At 40.0% G+C, this 22,477-nt stretch overlaps 1 protein-coding gene across 1 annotated transcript in view; it reads right to left on the bottom strand.

The window, feature by feature from the left end:
• Window positions 1-22,477, bottom strand: part of LOC137298017 (cubilin-like) — a 67,105-nt gene that overhangs the window by 34,828 nt on the left and 9,800 nt on the right. Inside the window, exons 7-31 of the mRNA XM_067830047.1 lie at window positions 21,540-21,578; window positions 21,189-21,290; window positions 20,148-20,251; window positions 19,429-19,558; window positions 17,906-18,077; window positions 17,196-17,327; window positions 16,753-16,848; window positions 16,114-16,247; window positions 14,210-14,396; window positions 13,120-13,235; window positions 12,006-12,246; window positions 11,098-11,279; window positions 9,907-10,069; window positions 9,283-9,467; window positions 8,230-8,386; window positions 7,578-7,765; window positions 7,015-7,177; window positions 6,363-6,588; window positions 5,806-5,936; window positions 4,780-4,966; window positions 3,631-3,791; window positions 3,188-3,369; window positions 2,105-2,258; window positions 1,315-1,496; window positions 536-695 (exon numbers count right to left, since the gene is read on the bottom strand). Coding sequence (XP_067686148.1) covers window positions 536-695; window positions 1,315-1,496; window positions 2,105-2,258; window positions 3,188-3,369; window positions 3,631-3,791; window positions 4,780-4,966; window positions 5,806-5,936; window positions 6,363-6,588; window positions 7,015-7,177; window positions 7,578-7,765; window positions 8,230-8,386; window positions 9,283-9,467; window positions 9,907-10,069; window positions 11,098-11,279; window positions 12,006-12,246; window positions 13,120-13,235; window positions 14,210-14,396; window positions 16,114-16,247; window positions 16,753-16,848; window positions 17,196-17,327; window positions 17,906-18,077; window positions 19,429-19,558; window positions 20,148-20,251; window positions 21,189-21,290; window positions 21,540-21,578 — 3,874 coding nt within the window. The remainder of the gene's footprint in view (window positions 1-535; window positions 696-1,314; window positions 1,497-2,104; window positions 2,259-3,187; window positions 3,370-3,630; window positions 3,792-4,779; window positions 4,967-5,805; window positions 5,937-6,362; window positions 6,589-7,014; window positions 7,178-7,577; window positions 7,766-8,229; window positions 8,387-9,282; window positions 9,468-9,906; window positions 10,070-11,097; window positions 11,280-12,005; window positions 12,247-13,119; window positions 13,236-14,209; window positions 14,397-16,113; window positions 16,248-16,752; window positions 16,849-17,195; window positions 17,328-17,905; window positions 18,078-19,428; window positions 19,559-20,147; window positions 20,252-21,188; window positions 21,291-21,539; window positions 21,579-22,477) is intronic.

Below are 22,477 nucleotides of genomic sequence, written 5' to 3' on the forward strand. Positions count from 1 at the left end.
AATTGCCAGGAGCAAGCTGTGATTACAACCAAGAGTTACAGGTTGCGCGCATCTCCAAGGGACACAACTCTGACTGAATACCTTTTACCCCATTTGATGATGACTTGAGAGACCTCCCCAAACTCAGCTGACATGTGGAATTGCAAATGAGTTCAACAGATTTTTGGCAGTTAGTAAGCTCTTTTGATTTGAAACTGCACACCATGTAAGAAAACATAAGCACTAAAAGTTTCTTAGAAAACCGTTGAAACTCTTGGGGAAATGGGTGAAAATGAAGTGCGCACCCCCACTTTCTTAACTGTGCACACAAACCTTTCTAAATAAATGTATCCATCACTGAGAGATTGATCCTTTGTAATAAGTTTCATGGATTTGCACTTTAACAACCTATAACCAACAATCTTCTCTGATGATGTTAATTCTATGTCAAAACTGAAAATTCCTCTTGGTCCCATTTGGAGATGGTACTTTGTTATGTAACGTACGTTTTCGGTTCGTAATCTAAAAGTAAGTAGCCAAAAACATATCTTCCTACCATCTGTCACCCACTGAAGCCGGAAACCATTCCTTGCAACAGACGAATCAGACAAGAAGTTGATCCAGAGACTGCTTCCAGTTGAGGCAAATGGCTGCGGCAAACTTGACCCACAATATGTTCCAATAGGATCATCAGATGGAGCATCACCATCACGGATCTGGAGTGGAAATTTCGTTACCACAGGAAACATATTACCTCTGGGATGGGCTCCACAATCGATCATATCTTATTGTCCTATAACCTCTCCTGAATATATCTCACCTCCCTGTCTCCATTAATACATCACAAATCCCTAATAATGTTTATATGAAATTATACTGTATTATTTGAATTATTAGAACAGACAGTTTGTTTGGGAGACAAGATGCATAATTGATAAATGTCGGATCCTGGGCATAGATTTTTTAAGCTCTCTTAGCATTAAGACAGTTGCACGTTAATGTTAATATATGACACTTACCACTATCTTAGCACTAAGAGAGCTTAGAAAATCTAGGCTCTGGTTTGCCTATGGGATGCAACTCAGTGACCTCCAGTGCTCAGATATTCAAAATGTGTCACACAACAGTCCTTACTCACTCACAGTCAATGCAGATTTGAACTGGACTTCACATGTTCTTTTATCATTACACAGTTTCTCATACAAGACATTGCAACAGATATCATTTGAAAAGCATATTGCTGTATATATGTATCTCAGTAATTCTGTGCAGTGCCACTGTACAGTTATCACTGACGCCTTCGTCTACTGTGCCTCGTAATCCTAAGTCACCCACCTGAAGATAGTCATAATTGCATGATGAGTGAGATTCAATGTCAAAGTTGGTGAAGGAGACGTTGATGGTGTTGCCCAGAGTGGTGTCGATGATCCAAGTACAGTTCCGGCTGTGGGGATATGGGTTTGGGAAGTTTGGACTCTCAATAACCCCACTGAATGATGACAGGCGGTTGTTGCAAGCTGAATTACATAAACATATTTAATTAAGATATATTTCTATTTTTTTGAGAATATATAAAAAAGAAATGATACATTGTGAAGATATAGAATGTTTCTAATAATCACATAAATTCTGAAATATTCTAACAGAATGGCTTATGTGATTAAACATGGTAAAATAGTCATAGTCATGTATAATTAGTTATATATATACTCATTGTTGTATCCTGTTTGTTTCAGACCACCTGAAGAAGGAGCAAGGAAAAGCCCAGAAACATTGTGACATCCAATAAAGCAGTTATCATCCATAATATTTGCCTTTTACTTGAATACCTACTTCTAAATGCCTCTCAAGAACATAAAACCAGTCTTGTTATTTCTTCTTGATGGCATCCTTTTTACCTTTTTGTCATTCAAAAAGGGAGACAAGCATTTTACTGATTACAATGAATTTTGCATGATGTTGTAGGATAAAACTCAAAATAGTGTGTAAACTCTATAATAAATTAACATGAAATCCTTAATGCATAATGCAGAAGAAAAATAATTCATGTATGAAAGAAAAAACGAACCTAAGATCAGAGACATGAGAATGTAATTGTGAGATTAGGAGATGTAGTATATCTTACATGTGGAATAAACAGCTTGGAAGCCACGCCCTGCCACAGAGAAATCGGTTCTGTACTTGATCCATATTGTGTTGTTTGTGGATACAACTGGACTGGGGATGGTGTTGCCGCAGAGCTTGGCTAGTTGATTGCCCCCAGAGTCCCCATCACGGACCTACAACACAGAAGGAGGGTGAGATGGTAGCAGTGGTGGTGGTGGTGATGATGATGGTGATGATGATGTTGAGATTTTATGAGTTCTTTCTGACATGGTGTGTATTTTGCACAAGCTTACAGTGAAGATGTGAGTAGGTGAAAAGTAAGAATGGTGAGTTTGGTGGGAGGGTGAGTAAAATGAAAAGAGAGAGAGAGGGCGAGTATGGCAAGAAGGTGAGAAGTGATGGGTTAAAACGGTTAAATAAAAGAGGAAGGTGAAAAGGCTGTGAGAAGGTGAGAAGATAATCTGAGTGAGAAGACGGTGAGAAGGAGACTTGCTAATGAGCGAATGAACAAGTAGATGTGTAAGTGGTATAGCAGGGTGAGCAGGGTGAACCGAGTGAGCTGTGTGTGTATGGTGAGCAGGATGAGCAGTATGAGCTGGGTAAGCTGGGTGAGTCGGGTGAACCAGTTGAGCTGGGTGTGTTTGGTGAGCAGGGTGAGTAGTATGAGCTGGGTGAGCTGGGTGCTTTTGATGAGCAGGGTGAGCAGTATGAGCTGGGTAAGCTAGGTGAACCGGGTGAACTAGGTGAGCAGTGTGAGTTGGGTGACATGGGTGAGCTGGCTGAACTGGGTAAGCTGAGTTAGTTGGGCGAGTTGGGTGACAGCGTGACAGGATAAGAATGTTTGAATGGGAGACTATGAGAGAGTAAGGAAGGTTAAGAAGGTGAGAGAGTACATGGGGAGAGAATAAGAGAGCGAGGGTTAAAGTGAGTGAGTGAAGAATATAATTTTGCTGGTATTATGTCAGCCTAGCAGTGAAAAGAACAAGGTTCAATATCTACCAGAGTGAAGTAGTACAAGGGTAAGAGGGTGTTTGATAGAGATGGATGCAGATGCAGACAAAAACACACAGATTCATTCATCAAAACTTCAAAATGAAATTACCAGAACATAGTCAAAATTGCATGTGGTGTGAGACTCAACGTCAAAGTCTGTAAAGGTCAAGGTTATTGTGCTTCCTCGAGAGGTGGTCACTGTCCAGAAGCATTCGGCATTGTGTCCATATGGCATTGGATAATTTGGAGATATGAAGCTGCCAGTAGGAGTTGTTAGATCAGCACCACAACCTGCAAACAGCAACAGACATATCCTCAAAACAACAGACACAGAGAAATAACAGCCTCTCATTAAAACTAACAGGGGGTGCACAAATCTATTCTGTGAAACTTCTAAGACCATTACAACAAGATGTTCCTATTCAAATCTCATCTGTGACACCTCAGCACTATTACAACAAAGATATCGCCATGTTAAACTGTTCTGTGTCTGATTAGATCAGATATTTAAGATTATGGCTGTGACTCAGTCTGCAGTGGGCAGTGACAAACCTGTAGCAGTTCCATCATAGGAGATCCTGAAGCCTCGAGCAGAGAAGGACACATCAGATTTAAACTTGATGTACATCTGGTTGCTGTGAGACACAATGTTGGGTGGTCTTGTGGAGCCACAGTATTTGCCTGCCAGGGGAGAGGTGCTGTACCCTCCATTTCTGAAAAAAATGGTCTTGTTATGACAATGCATGATTATTGGAACATTTCCCTAACATGAATAAAGCTAGGACTACCCTGTTTAGCTAGATCTCTGAAGGACTAACAGTGAGTGAGTGAAATTTGTTTTATGCCACTTTTAGAAATATTCCAGCAAAATCACAGCAAGGGTACCTGAATGGGTTTCGCACAATGTTCATATGTGGGGAACTGAACACGAGTCTTTGGCGTGACGAGCGACTTCAGTACTTTAACAACAAGACTATCCCACCGGCCTAAAGGACTCAACAACTTACACTAAATAAATAGGTGAAATGTTTCTCTGGCATGGTGCATCACTTTTATATGAACAATTTTTAGAATTTTTAAGAATGAGTGTCTGTAAGAATGAGTGTGATTGAATCTACAACTCATTAACACATGCAACACTTCCAAAGCTGTATTTCTGAGAGAAAAAAATAAAAACGTGTTCCTCCCTCATCACTATTTTTCCATAAAATATTTTTCAAAAGTCCTACCACCCTCATCACTTTTGAAAAATATCTGCCTGAGAAACATTTATATTTTTTATGCAGTCTCAGGTTTCTCTACACCATGAATTTCCATTTGCAGACTCATATCTGCTCTACATCTATCTAGACATTTCAGGTGATTCTACTCTAGGAATTGCCACTCCTGAACATTTAACAGTTGACCTATGTTTACCAAAATATAAACATACATTGATGTGTTGAGACCTGTGTAGATCTGGATTAGAATTGGTCATCAGCAACCCACGCTTGTCATAAGAGGCAACGAAAGGGATCTGGTGGTCAGGCTTGCTGACTTGGTTAACTCTTGCCATCATATTCTAATCGCAAATGCTGTTGGTCACTGGATTGTCTGGTCCAGACATGATTATTTACAGACCACCACATATTGTTGGAATATTGCAGAGTACAGCGTTAAAAATATCCCCCCTCAAACACTGATATAGTGTGGCCTTTGTACCTGATCTCAACATAGTCATAGTTGCAGTTTGGATGGTATTCCATGCTGAAGTCGGTGAAGTTTAGAAGAATCTGGTTTCCAGACGGCACTGTGATCGTCCACACACATTCCCGCTGATGAGGGTAGTTGTTAGGGTAGTTAGGGCTGGTCACAACACCTGTCAGGCTTGTCAGTGCTGCTCCACATACTGTAATAACAAAAACAAATTTACAAATGTAGTCTACAAGTGCTCTTTTCTAATATCCATAACTCATTATATTCATTTTGTCACCTTTAAATGAGTGCTTTAACGCCACTTTTGCAATATTTGAGCTCTATCATGGTAGGGGACACCTGAAATTTTCTTCACACACTGAACCCATGTGGGGAATCGAACTCAGGTCTTTGGCAAGATGAGTGAACACTTTAACCACTAGGTTAAAGGAGACTACACCGCTGTGTCTTGTCTCCCTTAAAACATTTCAAGTTTTTCTGTAGGAAATATAAAAATAACCTACTTGCATTTGAAACATTGCACTCTCAGTCTTTAAGGGAATAGCTTGTTGTGAGTCCTCTTACCCAGTTTACTTGATTTCTATAGTACTTAAAACACACTCTGCTCGGATGGACAGCACAGAGAGAGATGAACACAACAGGGAATGCTACTCTTTCAGTTCGAGAGGCACATGTTTTCATTAGCATTGCCCTGGTCTACTCACTAGGTGAAACACTGAGCGACACACATGTCTTGTTAGTGAAGCTGTCTACTAACTAAGTGAAGCATTCAGAGACACACAGGGTCTTGTTAGTGAAGCTGGTCTACTAACTAAGTGAAGCATTGACAGACACACATGGCCTTGTTAGTGAAGCTGGTCTACTAACTAAGTGAAACATTAAGAGACACACATGGTCTTGTCAGTGAAGCTGGTCTACTAACTAAGTGGAGCATTGAGAGACACACATGGCCTTGTTAGTAAAGCTGGTCTACTAACTAAGTGAAGCATTGAGAGACACACATGGTCTTGTTAGTGAAGCTGGTTTACTCACTTGTTGAAGCATTGAGAGTGGTGTATGAGGCAGTAAATCCTTCATTAGCAATGCTGCTGTCTGATCTAAACACCACTGTCATCACATTATCAGTTGACGTCAGCACAGGCGGAGTGGTGGAGCCACAGTACCTAGAGGTGACAGCTTAATCATAGGATGAAAACAAATCTCATTTGCATAAGTGAAAGGATTTCAATCCAGAACTCTTCATGTCATGCTGGTAGTTATGACCTGGTATATTTGATCACTAATATTAAGCCAAGTTTAAAGGTCAACCTCATAATCAGTGTTTAGATAGATATCAGAAATGCTTTATAAGGTTTGTAAACTGATCACACAAAACCCCATCCAACCAACCAACCAACCAGCCAGCCAGCCAACCAACCAACCAACCAACCAACCAACCAACCATCCATCCAACCAACCAACCAACCAACCAACCAACCAACCAACCAACCAATACAGCAACCTGTTAAACAACCTGTAAACCAGCCAACAAACCAGCCAAACAACTTGCCAGCCACCAACCTAACCAACCAAACAAGCAGCCAACCAACCTTCCAAGCTGGCTGCCGCTGTTGATGGTAGAGTTGTCGTAAATTGTCACGCTATCAAAGGCACATCTAGAATGAGACTCCAGACTGAAGGCATCAAAGCGAAGTCTGATGACAAGTCCTGCTGGCACGGAGATGATCCAGGTGCAGTTGGCGCCATGTGGGTACACATTTGGATGGCCTGGGCTCTGGAACTGTCCAGTGGTGCCTGTCAGAACCCGGCCACAACCTACAGAACATACAGAAATCTTAACGCTAACTCTGATACACTTATCATCATACAAAGAACATTATACCTAGCCTCTGAAATAAAAACATTACAGGCAAATAAAAATGTTCAAACTCAGCCCTCTGAAAAGGATCAATTCTGGACCAGAAAATCCAGTGATGGATATCATAAGCATCAATCTACCCAACTGAGATACAATAACAAATATTAACCAAGTCAGCAAGCCTGTCTGCCTGAGCCTGACTAAGCAAGAGATGGTGAAGACCAAATCTGTCCCTTCAAAGGCAGTTTTTAACATTATGATGCATGAAAATTCTTTCTCAGTGTGCAGCTTCTCTGATATTTTGATTAACTTTGGTTAACAATGTGTCTTAATGTTTCCCAGGCCTTGATCTTGTACATCCATGTGAATGATGAGTTACAAACCTTCCTCCGCTGCATAGGTGGCTTGGAAACCAGTGTTGGACACTGAGCCATCTGTCTTGAATTTGATCCACATTTGGTTCTGGCTGGATGCCTGCACTGCTGGCAGTTGGGAGCCACAGGACCGAGACAGGAATGGTGCTGATGACGTACCGCCATCTCGGACCTGTACACACACCACAGAGATGAAGTGACTGACAATTGGTAAATGCACCAGTCACTGAGGACTGGTTGAAAGATAGCAATGAAGATGACTGACCAAAAGAGGGGTAGATAGATGACATTGGCCAACAGAGGGCAACAGATAGTTAGATAGGTGACACTGGCAACAGAAGTCTAGATAGATATCATTGGCAAGAGTCATCTACATGGGTGATGTTGGAAAAAGTATGACAAAAAGTATGACAAAAATTATTTCTTCAGTTCTAACGATGCTTTACTTTTGACTGTTAGTGTATAAATTGGGCATGGAACTAAGATCACTTAGGACAAGGTATGAAAATTAAAACATAGAAAGTATTCGATAAAAACACAATGCATCTTATGAAATTGGCCTGCTTACAAACCTCTACATAATCAAAGACACACTGTGATCCTGAGTTGCCTTCAAGGGCAAATGCTGAGAAGGTCAAGGTGATTCGGTTGTTGGAGGGCTGGTTGATAATGTAGATGCATTCCTTGTTGTGAGGGTAAGCATTTGGGAAAGACGGAGACATTATTGTTCCAGTAGGGGCTGTGAAGGTTCCACCACAAGCTGAAAGTAATTGAATTGAATGATTGTGAAGCCATGTCTATTGTCCTCCACCATGATACAGATTGAATATTGCTGAAAGCTATGTAACACCTTGCTGTCTCTCTCTCTGTCTCTCTCCCCCCCCCCCCCCCCCCCCCCACACACACACACAAACAAGAGTATAAATTGTATTTAGAGATAAAGTGGTCGTTAAGAAACTTAGCTGAGTGGTTGTGAAGTAACTTAGTCAAGTAGCAGTGGAGAATTTAGTTAAATGGTAGTAAAGGCAAATGGTCACATGGTCGTGAAGAAATTGCCCAGGGGAATATATTTCTGTGGCCAGTTGGGAGTGAATATTTTTCTGGTGTTTCTTTATATTCACATCCTGATCTAAAATATCATAAGGAGCGTGAACAGCTAAAGTTCAAAGCATTTTATCGCTCCCCCTCCCTCCACCCCCTCAATCTACCAACACACTCACTCACCCACTGTCCAGGAGGCTTGGAATCCCCCTCCTCTGATTGAAGAGTCAGATCTGAAGTAGACATACATTGTGTTGCCTGTAGATCTGATAGGGGCTGGTGAATCACTGCCACAATATCGTCCCAACAGGGTGGCCGTCTGATCAGAACCATCGCGCACCTACAAAAACAGAGCTCCGGATGAACTTCATATTTGTGTAAACTACAAAAAGATATATATATATATCACCATTCCCCTCAAACCTCAGGATGAACTGCATAATTATGTAAACTACAAAAAATATATATCATGGAACAATCTGTCCAGTACACATTTACATTGGCAATATCTGCATGAAATGAAACTTATTATATTTTACAAGGATCCATACTGAAGTCTGCTTCTGTAACAGTTACTGTGGATCTGAAAGTATCGTTGTCACCATGGATACTGTAGATTTGTATCACAGGTAGGTTGCTGTATATACAGTACCCAAGCCAAAATCAGAATACGAAATGTTACCCTAAGCAAGTCCATTCTGCATTGTGCCATTTTTCTTAAACAGAACTTTCATTTTGTTGTGTTACGTTCATTTGATAGCTTTAAGTAAGAAATGCAAACACAATAACAGATATTTCATATTCACTTACAATCAGATGAATGAAAACAACTACATGGGATTCATTCATACATACAGAAACATAGCTTAGGTACATATCTGTAATACATATCATGGCTTAGATATCATTTTTGCTATTCTAGTTGGGCAAGCTCTCAATAACAGTGAAGTATTACGCTTTGCAACCTATCAGGCTTACATGATAAAAATGGCTTGCTATGTGTCTGCCTTCAGCTTTAATTCAGTCAGGACTAAGGCTGATTGTGATGCCACTGAGAGACATGGATACCCCAGTCAGACATGCAACTGGCATAGACCTGATGACCCTTTGATATATAACATCAAGTTCTGTAATGTTTCTTTGCATGAAGGTGGCTAAGGGACTTGAACCAATGACCCTCAACAATCCAGGCAGGAATTCTTTACGCTACTTGATCAAGCTCAGAAATATCCTTACCTCCACTCTGTCCCACTGGCAAGAGCTGGCAGTTTCAAGGTCAAACGAACTGAAGGTCAGGGTTATAGTGTCCCCAGTGTGGACTGTTATCAACCAGGCACATTGTGCATTATGGGTATATGGCTGTGGGTAGTTTGGTGATTGGATAGTCCCTTCATCAGTAGTGTAGGATCCTCCACATGGCCCTAGATACAATAAATTTGTATGTTTTAATGATAAGGTGAGCTATATGGGGGTTTATTGCCTCTATATAGTGATGTACATGTGGTGTGCTTGCAAGTTTGGGCATGCTTGTATGTGTGGGCATATGTTTGTGCTTGTACTGATTAATTGATGGATGGATGGATGGATGGATGGATGGATGGGTGGACCTGTGTTTAATGTCGCACTCAACAATATTCCAGCTATATGGCGGTGGTCGATAAATAATTTAGTCTCGACCAGACAATCCACTAATCAACAGCATGAGCATCGATCTATGTAGTGGGACACAAGTATGTGTCAACCAAGTCAGCAAGACTGACCATCCACTCCTGTCTGTCGCCTTATACAACAAGCATGGGGTTCTGAAGTCCAATTCTAACCCTAATCTTCATGGGTGATGACATGAATTATTATCCTCACCATCAATGGTGGCATATGTTATATGGAAGCCACTGTCACTCAGGGACTGATCGGAGTGGAACTTAATCCATGCCGCATTGCCCGTTGTTCGTACAGGGGCAGGGCTTGTTGTACTGCAGTACCGGTTCAGCAGGGGTGAGGAATCCAACTGCCCATCTCGGAGCTGAAGCAGATGCAAAAAATTTCATAAATATTTTCCAAATGTAAAGGAAATCATATCAAAACTCAAATATAACCTACAGGAGGTTTGGAAAAGTCACTCATTGTCGGTGGGGACATGGGTGGCGCTGAGAAGAGTTGCCTCGCTTGGGTATGCGTTAATTTGACTGCGGGTTTTAATACCCATTTGAGTATATTTCAAACTTCATAAGTTTCATACACTTGTTGGTGGGCTGCACCTAAAATCAAAGTGGTTGATGTCAAAGAATTCCTTCACTTCGGAATTCCTCCCTCATCTCGCCTGATTCTGTTTCTAGTTATGTCAGCTTCAACTATGCTCATGTTGTCTTTAATCCCTTGTCAACTAGACATGCCATAATATCAATTACTCACTCACAAAATGAGTTTCAAAATACGTCATATAGATTTTCTCCCACATCGACAGTAACTATTAGAAAGAGGTTAAATGAAAGATGGTATATTTGGGACTAAACATCCTGGGAGGTACATATTCTAGCTTTGTTGGGGGTTGGGGGGGTGACTCCTATGTAAAGAAAATGTCAACCATTTGTCATTTACTATGGTAGGTATATTTCTTAGCCCTTATAGAAGGGGGATGCTGGTAATGTGGTAATGGGTTTCCAAAATCGAACATTTCCTGGGAAGTGACCCCAGACTTTGGATGTCATTTGCAAAACACTTTACCCATGAGACTACGCCACCAACCCCAGTGTCAGAAAGGGGGAGTGACTGAGTGAACTTGTAGGGATTTAAGCCAATATTCCAGTAATATCACTGTGGTGGACACCAGAAATAGTCTTCACATATTGCACCCACGTAGGGTATTGAACCTGACGTTCAGCAAAACAAGCAAATGCTTTGACAACATCAGCGCTACCCGTAATGGAACGTGTTCAAAATCATGCCACAAATTTAGATCAGTCATTATTCTGAAATTCTTAATATTCTAAGAGTACATGAGGGATGTAGATTTCTATCGGAATTTATCTGAAAATCGTTGCACACATATACCTCTAAGTAATCATAGCTACAGTTTGGATGCGTTTCAATGGCAAGAGTAGCGAAAGTGAAGATAATCCTTTTAGCTGGAGCAACTTCAACAGTCCACACACAGTCTCGGTTGTGGGGGTAGTTGCCAGGGTAACCAGGGCTGTTTACTGTGCCAAACGATGTTGTCAAGTCACCACCGCAAACTGGAAAATATTTAGTTATAAAATATTATAATTCAGCATAACCTTCCAAATATATGTAATCATTAATAGCAGTTTGTTTCATTTAACATTTCGTGTGTACATCCTCTGTTGTCAGATCAAAGAGGACCAATCACCACTGAGGAACTTCTTCAGTGTGACACAGTTTTCGGAGCCACCACCATAATGAGAGAGTGAGTGAGTTTAGTTTTAGGCTACGTCTTAGCAATATTCCAGACATATGACAGCAGTCTGTAAATAATCAACTCTGGACCAGACAATCCAGTGATCACCAGCAGGAGCATAAATCTATCCAACTGGGATATGATGACACATATCAACCAAGTCAGCCACTAAATGTTCCTGTTAGTTGCTTATTACGACAAGCATGAGTTACTGAAGAGCAATATTCTAACCCGAATCTTCATGGGTCATTGGTTATGACTTCCTGTGGATACATTTAACTTGTTGAAACCAGATTTAGATGATAATATTGAGGGAACGAGTTGTAACTGACATTTGTACTATGTGCACAGTACTCTGGTACTGTTAACCATTCATGGTTGAAGGACACTGCCATTCAAACTGTTACTTTCTCAGTAGCCTGTATTTCTCAGATGACACATCCTTCAACATGGCCTGCTTTGAGACATCCTCATATGATTGTTTAGGAGTGGCAAAAACAAAAATCTGATTTTGTTATTGATGAATTTCTGGTCATGTGACTACCTGGGTCATTGGTTGTCCAACTGACAGCAAATCCATCACCAGAGATGGATGCATCGGAGTAGAACCACAGGTACACTTGGTTGCTGGTCGTGTTGAGAGTGCCTCCCCCTGGTGGATTGGTGCCGCACCACTTGCCGAGCATGTGCGATGATGCTGTGGGTCCGTCATGTATTTGGAGGTAGTCGTAGTTGCAGGTACTGTGAGATTCCAGGTTGAAGGAGGTGAAGGTCAAGGTCAAAATCTGAGGAAGAGTGAAGACAGTTATCATTGTTGCTAACATCAGTATGACAGATATGTTGATACCAACAGCATAATCAAAATAATGACAAAACTACAGCTTATACTGATAATATTAATTGTTATTTTTATGTCTTTTAAATTATTTTCATAATGACTGATTGCTGGAATAATTATATGATGATTCACTGTTATTAATCAGATATTATCACTACTCAGATAATGATCACTGTACACTTCTGTGATGACTGTGACTAGAAAGTTAGTTTGTATACATACACGTATGTATTCAATACGATACATATAACTATGTATGTATGTATGTATGCATGCATGTATACAATTAGTGCCTGATGTGTTTAACATGAACCTCTTGAAAATAAAAACTGAAAAAAATAAATACATAGATAAAAAAAACAATGACTAATTGCTACTACTGCTAGTACAACAATACAACTACACCCGTGACTATAACTGCTCCTATTCTACAACTGTAACATTTGACATAAGTTTGCATAGTGTCCTTATGAGTGAGTGAGTGAGTGAGTGTAGTTTTATGCTGTTTTTAGCAATATTCCAGCAAGATCACAGCAGAGGACACCAGAAATGGGCTTCACACATTGTACCCATATGGGGAATTGAACCAAGATCTTGGCATGATGGGTAAATGAGGTTTAACTACTAGGCTACCCCACAGCCCCCTCATAAAACAGACAGAAGTGGATCTGAGAGAGACACAGGGTGGACTGTCCATCCCTCAAGAAAGATTGCCTGCCCATTGTATATATCACTACAGTAGCGTACATCCCTTGCTTAAAATTCATCTGTAATTGCCAAATCATAAGCATCTCATCTGGAACAGCTGCCATGACCCTACCTTGTCCCGAGTTGTTGTGATGGTCCAGGCACAATTTGCTCCATGTGGGTACTGGGTACCAGTTTGGGTTGGAAATTGGAACGATCCTGATGTTCCTCGCAATGCTCCACCACAAGCTGAAGATGAATACATGAGATGTCTGACTAATGTTTCAGAAATAGTTTGGGCACAGTGAGTTAGTTGTACATTGCTTTTAGTAATATTCAAGCCATATCACTGCAATGTTCACAGAGGGAACCTAAAATGTTCCTCACATATTGTATCAGTTCACTGATGTTATGAGCTAACGTTTTAACCACTTGACTACCAAACCATTCCATTTGAACTGAAGCTTCATGCTGACCAGGGTCCACAATCCAAAAAGCACAATGTGAAGTGGAGTTAAAAGGAACTTAGTTCAAAATTACACATCTTGTATCAGTTCACTGACGTTATGAGCTAACGCGTTAAACACTTGACTTCTCAACCACTGAGTTTGATCTGAAGCTTCATGATGACCAGGGTCCACAATCCCGAAAGCACAATGTGAGGTGAAGTCAAAAGGAACTCAGTTCAAAATTACTTCTCTGTTATGCAAAGTATGTGTATTGGTTTGGAAGAACTGTGCAGGGCTAGAACAAAATGACATGATAACACAGTTTAACATTGATACCACACTCAGGAACATTATGCTGACTCTAAGCAAATCCTTGGTTTACCCACATCTGACATGCACCATGCAAGTACCATATTTTTATCACCTTTGGTCAGGTGATCAAACAATTGACTTCCGCTCTCTGTGAAGACAATGAGACTGTCCACATGGAGATGTTTGAAAAACCACAGAGAGACTGAATTATCTAAATTATTGTTGTAACAGGTGACTAACAGGATTGGGTGGTCAAGCTTGCTGATTGTTTCCAAAATTTTGCAGATCAATGCTCATACTGTCGATCACTGGATTGTCTTGTCCAGATTTATTTATTTATTTATTTCAAGAAAGCTGCCTTAAAGCTAGAATAATGCTGACTGCGGCGTTAAACAACAAATAAACAAAATCCTCTCGAAACTACCCAACACAGAAATATGACTGCATCATATATAAACTTACTGCTCTGAGGTGTTTCGCAGGTTGGTCCAGTATACAAGTTTGTGCACTGGCAGCTGAAGGAGCCGACGTTATTTACGCAGGTGCCTCCGTATCGACATGGTGAACTTGCACACTCGTCAATATCTGTCTCACACTGATTCCCTGTGTATCCGAACACACAGGAGCATGAGTAGGAACTGCCAGAGTTCTGAAAATAAATGAAGAATCAGGTATTATCATCACCATGGCAGATGACTGTACATTCCAATGTTGACAGTGACCTGAAACCTGTTCGTATGTATATAGGTATTTGATACAAATTGCCCGTTATATGTAACAATACCTAGACTTACTATGGTCATGCACAGACTCAATAATTCGATTAGGAGATAAACATCATGTGTTGGCCAATTTCCGGGTGTAACTGAGTATTTGAAGCACGGGAATATTTCATTTGAAACCTCCAGCTGACGCCGTCGGTTCCAAATGCATTCCCGTGCTTCAAATACTCAATAACACCCGTAAATTGGCCAACACATGATGTTTATCGACATTGTAAACACAAAAGTAAACCAAAGGGGTTTTAGTGTCTGCACTTGTTTACATCGAGTATGAGTACAGCAGTAAAGTGTCATCAACTTGCCGTTTCAGCTGGTTCTCATGGTAGCTTCTGGAGTTGCTCATTTGTGACGTCATTCTAACTTTACGTCACAATATGATTTGAATGACGTCACCACTGTTGATGACACAACAAAACAATTGTTTACGTGTCAATACGCTGTGAGTAGTCTTTCAGTTTCCGGGAATCTAATACCATTTAATCATGTTTTTCAACCAATCAGATTACAGAACACAGTAACTTTTGGTTTACAATGTATAATATCTCAGTACATTTTTCTTAGAAAACTGTATCATATTTAGCCAGGATTACCTTACTTGACACCATTTTGAGACAAGTTGGGTTAAAAATACAACGAATTCAGATTAAAATGAACACAAAGGGATCACCAGTTTACTTCATTACTTTAATTTGTTCTGTGCATTCCAACTAAAATATACAGCAATTGTTGGAGAGCTCCAATATGTTTCATATATCTGTCAGTTTACTGCAGATAAATGGTGATATTACTTACTTGCGTAAAAAGGAACAGTCTTTTATGGATAGACATCATCTTTATTGCACAAGTGTGTAGATGCTAATGTCACTATACTCAATTTATATCAATATTTACAATTTTCATGAATGTATATGACTATGCCAGGATGCTATCTCTGATATTGTTGTTAAATGCCATACTCAGCAATATTCCAGCTATATGGCAGCTGTCTGTAAATATTTGAGTCTGGACTAGAAAATCCAGTGATCAACATCGTGATCATCACTCTACACAATTGGGATATGATGACGTGTCAACCAAGTCAGCTAGCTTGACCACTCTATCACGTTAGTCATCTCTTACAATGAGCATGGTTTACTGAAGATCAATTCTCACCCAGATCTTCATGGGTCTGTTTTCAAATGGACATGAGTGAGTGAGTGAGTGAGTGATTGATTGATTGAGTGATTTACTGATTGATTGAGTGATTGATTGATTGATCGATTGATTGATTGATTGATTGATCGATCGATCGATTGGTTGATTGATTGATAGAGTGAGTGAGTGAGTGAGTGAGTGAGTGAGTGAGTTTAGTTTTATGCAGCATTCAGCAATATTCCAGCTATATGGTGGTGGTCTGTAAATAACTGAGTCTCGACCTAAGCCGGGGAACTGATGACATGTGTCAACCAAATCAGTGAGTTTGACCACCCGATCCTGTTAGTTACCTCTTATGTCAGGCATGTGTTACTGAAGATCAATTCTAACCCAGATCTTCATGAGTCTATTTACAAATGGACATGAGAGTGTACAGGGTCAAACACTCACTGTACAAGTTCCTCCATTCCTACATGGGAAGGAACTGCAGGCTCCAGTAGTGGATCCAGATCTGACACAACCATTGGTGCCAACACCATTACCAACATATCCAGATGGACATGTGCATGTTCGACCACTCAGACCTGAAATACAAGACACACTTGGGGTAACAGTCAATTCACACAACGGCATTCACTATGACCAGCAGTATGGATAATAAAAAACTACAATTGTTGTAAAAATTTGGTAGAATCTAATGACAAAAGGACATCATAATTTGAGTTGGTGTTTGGACAAAAAATGAATCACTGCCATTCTTACAAAATTCCACTTCTGATAAATTATCATCTTTAAACTAAACACAATGGTTCTTTGTACTGAAACATAGGAATACAGTGCTATAGAATACACTTACAGTACATCACTTGTCTATTCATGTTTTTATTTCTTCTAGGATATTTATTTAGTATACATATCCGTATATCTAGTACATTCTAAAGGTGCTGGACTTTTGTATAATACATCACCAAATTCTGCTTGCTTACAAATTTTGCTATCTGTATTAATATTCAAGTCTTTTTTTAAATATTGCATAGCATGATTTTTCGGAGACTCTGAACAAAAATATCCTGTGTGACCGAAACTCACCTGGTGACTCAGAGCAGGTGGCTGATGGGAAACAGCCTCCATTGTTCACACCACAGATGCCAACAAATACACATGTCACACCATTACCCTGGTAGCCTTGAATGAACAAAATTATTTTGAATAGAAAAATCATGATATTCATTCATTCATACATCAGGACAACACATGAAATTCTCTGAGTGTGAGAAGTTGGGCTTATTTCTTTATCCCAGGTAGTCAATAAAGAATTAAGTAAAGAAATAACTCACAGTCATATCACAAAATACTGGTTCACTGTCCTTGTGTCTGAAGGCCATAGTTTACTCTCACTCTGTTTGTAGGGTTCATGGTTCCATTTTTGGGTTTGAACTAAACTGACGTGTCATGACATAATTCTAATTTTAACAGCATTCAAGTAAACGTAAGTCACACACTAATGATCCTGAACATGGCAGCAGACCTACCTGAGGGGCAAGGCCCACATCTGCGAGAGCCCCGTGTGTTGATACACTCCACTAAGGGAGACCTGGAGCAGCCTCCGTTGTTTGTACTGCACTCGTTCACATCAATACAGGTGACACCATTGCCAGTGTAGCCTGCAACATCATCATGGTGATACACATCAATAATCTATGCAATGACAGTCCCCTTTTACGAAACAGCCCTCCACCTTACCCTACTCTTCCATTCAGAATTCTTACCCTTCCATTGAACTTGAGACCATTCTGATTTTCCCAACTCCCTAACACAACCCGTACGACCTGTATCAATCCCTAACCTAGCCTAGCATTCACAATTCCAACTCATATCCTAGTCTACCAGTTTTCTCCACCCTAAATTCCCCTCCTCCCGAACTTATCCCCTAACTCACAGAATATGTACATAACTACACCCCTCCCTCTATATTCCTAACATTCGTAGCCCTAAGAATTCTTAACTCTGATTGTAGCCAATGTGTTAAGAATGGGATTAAGAAGTTCGTACGGCTACGACCATTTCGAGAAGAGCTAGCCAGGGCCCTTATTCTTGAAACGTCATTGTATCCCAACAGAACAATGCTCATGCTGTTGATCACTGGATTGTCTGGTAAAAACCTGATTACTTACAGAACCCTGTCTTACAGCTTGAATATTGCTGCTTTTATACTCCTAAAATAATTATTCAAAATACATACCCACTGGGCAGCTTCCACAGACAAATGAACCAGGGATATTTGTACACTGGACAGGAGGATCCTGGGAACACGGTGGATTACTTGACGTACACTCGTTAACATCAACTGTACATGATGGATTGGAGGCAGAGACCTTGGTCCATCCGTCGTCACAGATGCAGGTGTACTTGGGCTGTGGGCACAAGGGGCAGTGTTAGCTAAGTGGCGAAATACACTGAAATTCACTCATGTAATAATCTACTTTTAGAACACATTCATCTGTTTGTACACTCAATATACTGTGTGTATATAATTACCATCATCTGATTATATTCGAATTCCCCTATTTTGGCAAACATGAAATTTAGCCAATTGGCTAAAATATGGAACATTTTGTTCCAAACGTAGAGATTTTGACGCTCTAAATACTGTCTGTAGAGATAGGTAATTATCAATGTCATTGTCAGTCAGTCCCCTTACAGGAGTTAGTGTCATTCACGTTCACATCTACTCAATCGAGTAAACATTTTCATCATTTTCAATTTTGAATTAACAGACCAGTATCCTGATTAAAAAGCTTTCCAAAATTCTTTTCATTATTAACAAAATATTGTGCATTTTTTAATTTTAGCCCCAAGTTTAAATATGGTTAAAATATTTCATTAGAACAGTGATTTCCAGTACTCCTTGCCATCGCCATATCTCCCACTACATCTTGCTATCACTCACTCACTTATACACTTACTCACAACTCCACACCATCAATCACTCATCCTATCACCCATCCATTGTAAGTCTCATTGACTGGGGATGGTGGGGGAGCCTAGTGGTTAAGGTGTTCACTTGTCATGCTGTAGACCTGGGTGCTATTCCCCACATGGGTACAAGGTGTGAAGCCAACTTCTGGTGTCTCCCGCCATTGTATTGCTGGAACAGTCCTATAAGCAGGATAAAAGCAAACTCTCTCACCGTCATTGATTGTTTGTCATCATTTATCCCTGCTTAAACCTACTCACTCACACACAATACAAGATCACTCACTCAACCACTACAACTCACTCATCAGCTCCTTTTATTTCTTTTATATCATTCACCAACCCATCTACCTGCTCATCCAGCAACATCACACCAGACTTACATCACACTGTCATTTTTACACTGAATTTCACTCAACGCTCACCCACTGTTTCATCTACTACACCAAACTACCAATCATTCTGACATTCATCCATCCGACCACTCAATCATCTGCACACAAGTTCACCATCCCAACTCCACTCCACGCCTCTGCTCTGCTCTGCTCTGCTCTGCTCTGCTCTGCTCCACTCCTCTCTGCTCCGCTCCGCTCCTCTCCATTCCACATTACCAAACCAGCACCTCGCTACACCAGCTAAATCTCTCTATACCTACATACTCCTCTCCTCCTGGACCAGTGGCCCCTGTCACAAAACTCTCGTAAGCGTAACTCCATGGACTATTTAGCATTTTTCCTCACCGTGGAAAAGATTGTTTTGTCAGACCTGTGGACACTAACACCTACTCACCTGGTTTGGCTGTGTACGGGGCACATTAACACATGTTCCATGTCCACACAGCTCTGACTGAGATGCTCCTGTGCAGTCATCATGTGTCTCCCGACATCGTACTCCATGAAAGTTAGATGGGCATTGACAACTGAAGGTTGAAACAATAAATTTTCAGATTAACCACTGATTATTTGATAATTATTCCACAGCGACATCTCCAACATCAAATCCTAATGCTTATAATTACCCCGAGTTCAAAACTATTGGGGATGATGGGGTAGCCTAGAGGGTAAAAGAGTTTGTTTGTCATGCCAAAGACCTAGGTTCAATTCCTAGAATGCGTACAGTGTGTGAAGCCCCATTTCTGGTGTTCTCCTCCATGATATTGCTAGAAGTTTGTATATACAAAATTGCTGAACCCTGCCCTTGTACATGTGTGAAAAAATTTATGTCAATCACCAGCTCCCCACAACAAAATGGGTGACCCCCTTAAAATCATCATCACACCCCCTAGTCATAAATTATGAAGGGTCTGATAGCAATAATCCAACACTGTCATGGAGGGGTTACCAAAAATGGACCTCACACTTCATACCTATGTGGGGGATCAAACCTGGACCTTTGGTGTGACAAACAAACACTTTAACCACTAGACTACCCCACTGCCCATGAAGTAGTTATGCAGATTTTAGAAATTCACTTTGTTGACACAAACCAACTCAAAAAAATAACTTTACCGGAAGCCCCCTGGTGTATTGATGCAGGTGCCACCATTTTGGCAGCCAAGGTCAGTTCCAGCATAAAGTGCACATTCATTAACATCAGTCTCACAGGTGGAACCCTGCACAATGGATGAACAAATCAATGTCACAATAATGATGAGAATATTAAAGGTCACATGCAATGTATAACACAACTTTGAAGATTCTGATACTTACTGAAATGTCTGCACTTACCGAAACAAATCATCAAAAATTTCCATTCAACCTATGAAGTTGAAAGAAAACACAATGAAACACTCCCTCCCCCCCCTCCCCACAATCGGAGTTTAAACGATTCCCTAATTTTCCTGCCTGTCTGCCTGTCTGCTAATGACAATATGCAATGCACAATTTCAATCACTGACCACATCCAATTTAAAATCAACATCTATTGGGCTTTAAAGCCATAAACAATGAGCATGAAAAAGCTTTGTTACACCTGAGTGCATATCCATTGGCTCTGACTGGGTTTGGCATCGCGGCTGCTTCGTTTTGAGGGAGGTAAACCCAAGTACAAAATATGGCACTTTTGATATGCTATTATATGCTTAAAATTCGGTATATTCTTTTAATTCTTAATCAGCATTGCATTTTATACATCATGAATAAGTGATAACTGTGTTCTAATTATGTTTGAGTTTTTGGTTGCATGTGACCTTTAACCTTGAATCTACCTTAAACCTTGATTCTACACAAAGTTCTTTCTTATCCTATAGTGAGTGAGTGAGTTCAGTTTTATCCCACTCTCAGCAGTACTCCAGCTATATGGTTGCAGTCTGTAAATAATTAAGCTTGACCAGACAATCCAGTGATCAACACCATGAGCATTGATCAATGCAGTTGGGATATAATGACATGTACCAGCCAGGCAGTCTGACCACACAATCCAGTTGATTCTTACGTCAAGCAAGGGTTTCTGAAGATACATTCATTATTTACAGATCCCCACCATATAACTGGTACATTGGTGAGTGAGGCGTTAAACTACAAACAATAACAACAATGTCAGGTACTTACCGTCCATGTTGATGGACACAGGCAGAAGTAACCGTTGAAGAGGTCTACACAGGTGCCACCATTGCGACAGGGAGTATCAGAACACTCATTTGTTGTAAGAAGCTGTACAAAAATCACACACAAGACTTCATAATAGTACAACCAAATGACTGGAGAGGTCTTTTTGTTAAAGCTGATTATTCTCACCCATAGACATTTGGGAAAAAATTAATTTACAGTTTATCTTTCTCTCATGAGTCATGATCGTTTCTAAGAAACTTTTCACAATATTCCATGCGGGACTTATAGTCGGAATTCCATGTTGCATTCACCTATACTGTTATTATTATTTGATGTTTTTGTATCACTTACTGTCTGAAGGTGTGACATTTGACTTGCAAGGGTCTGAACCTAAAAAATCAAAATAATATGTTAAAACCTGAAAAAACGACATCAGAAGCAACTCTCTTTTGAGAATAAAAGCATTTTTCTTACATATAAGGAAGAGACTTTTATGGATATCAACTTCTTTATTATGATGAATGCTATGTTTCTGAGTATACCCTTACTCCTTCATCAGGTGAATGTCCTTACATATGGTTTCAATGTCTGATTTTAAAAAACTAATACCCTGAATAGGTAATTTAAGAATAGGTGAAAACAAAAATTCATACAAAACAGATACAAAAAAACAAAAATTATACTGTTATAAACACAGAGTTCAGAAAAACCAAGATGCTATACTAGACTGTCATGCAGGAGCGTTACATGACTTGTTGGAGTGTCAAACAAAAAATTTGTAGAAAGACATACAACTTTGTTAACAGTGAGGGTGCCACAAAATACTGACAGAGTATCTTACATATTAGTCAACTGTTGTCCCACACTGATTTGTCAGAGCATCAAACAAGATCAGCAACTTTACTTTGTTAGCGTTGGCAGACACTACTAGTATTACACATAGGTCAAGAGCCATCCAACACTGACAGTGGACCTTACACATGCAACATGAGAAAATTGATGCACATCTAAGAATACTGCATATCATAACAGGGCTCCAATTTTTCAACGTGAGAAGTATGTGCACCTTTCAATATAAAAGTATTGGGAAAAGTTAAAATACTGAATGTAATTTAATGGCATGTACGTAATCTTGTGTTTCATTTCATATATAACAACATTGTTACTCTTGTGTAAACAGGTCAAAAATAATAAAGTAATACTTTTTCAGATAAACATGTCCGTAAATGATTCTAAGACCATACACTATTGCTGTGATGCATATCTGCTACTTTTTCTGATTTTTTACT

This window comes from Haliotis asinina, chromosome 10 (genome assembly GCF_037392515.1).
Source record: "Haliotis asinina isolate JCU_RB_2024 chromosome 10, JCU_Hal_asi_v2, whole genome shotgun sequence".
In the NCBI taxonomy this organism is placed as follows: domain Eukaryota; kingdom Metazoa; phylum Mollusca; class Gastropoda; order Lepetellida; family Haliotidae; genus Haliotis; species Haliotis asinina.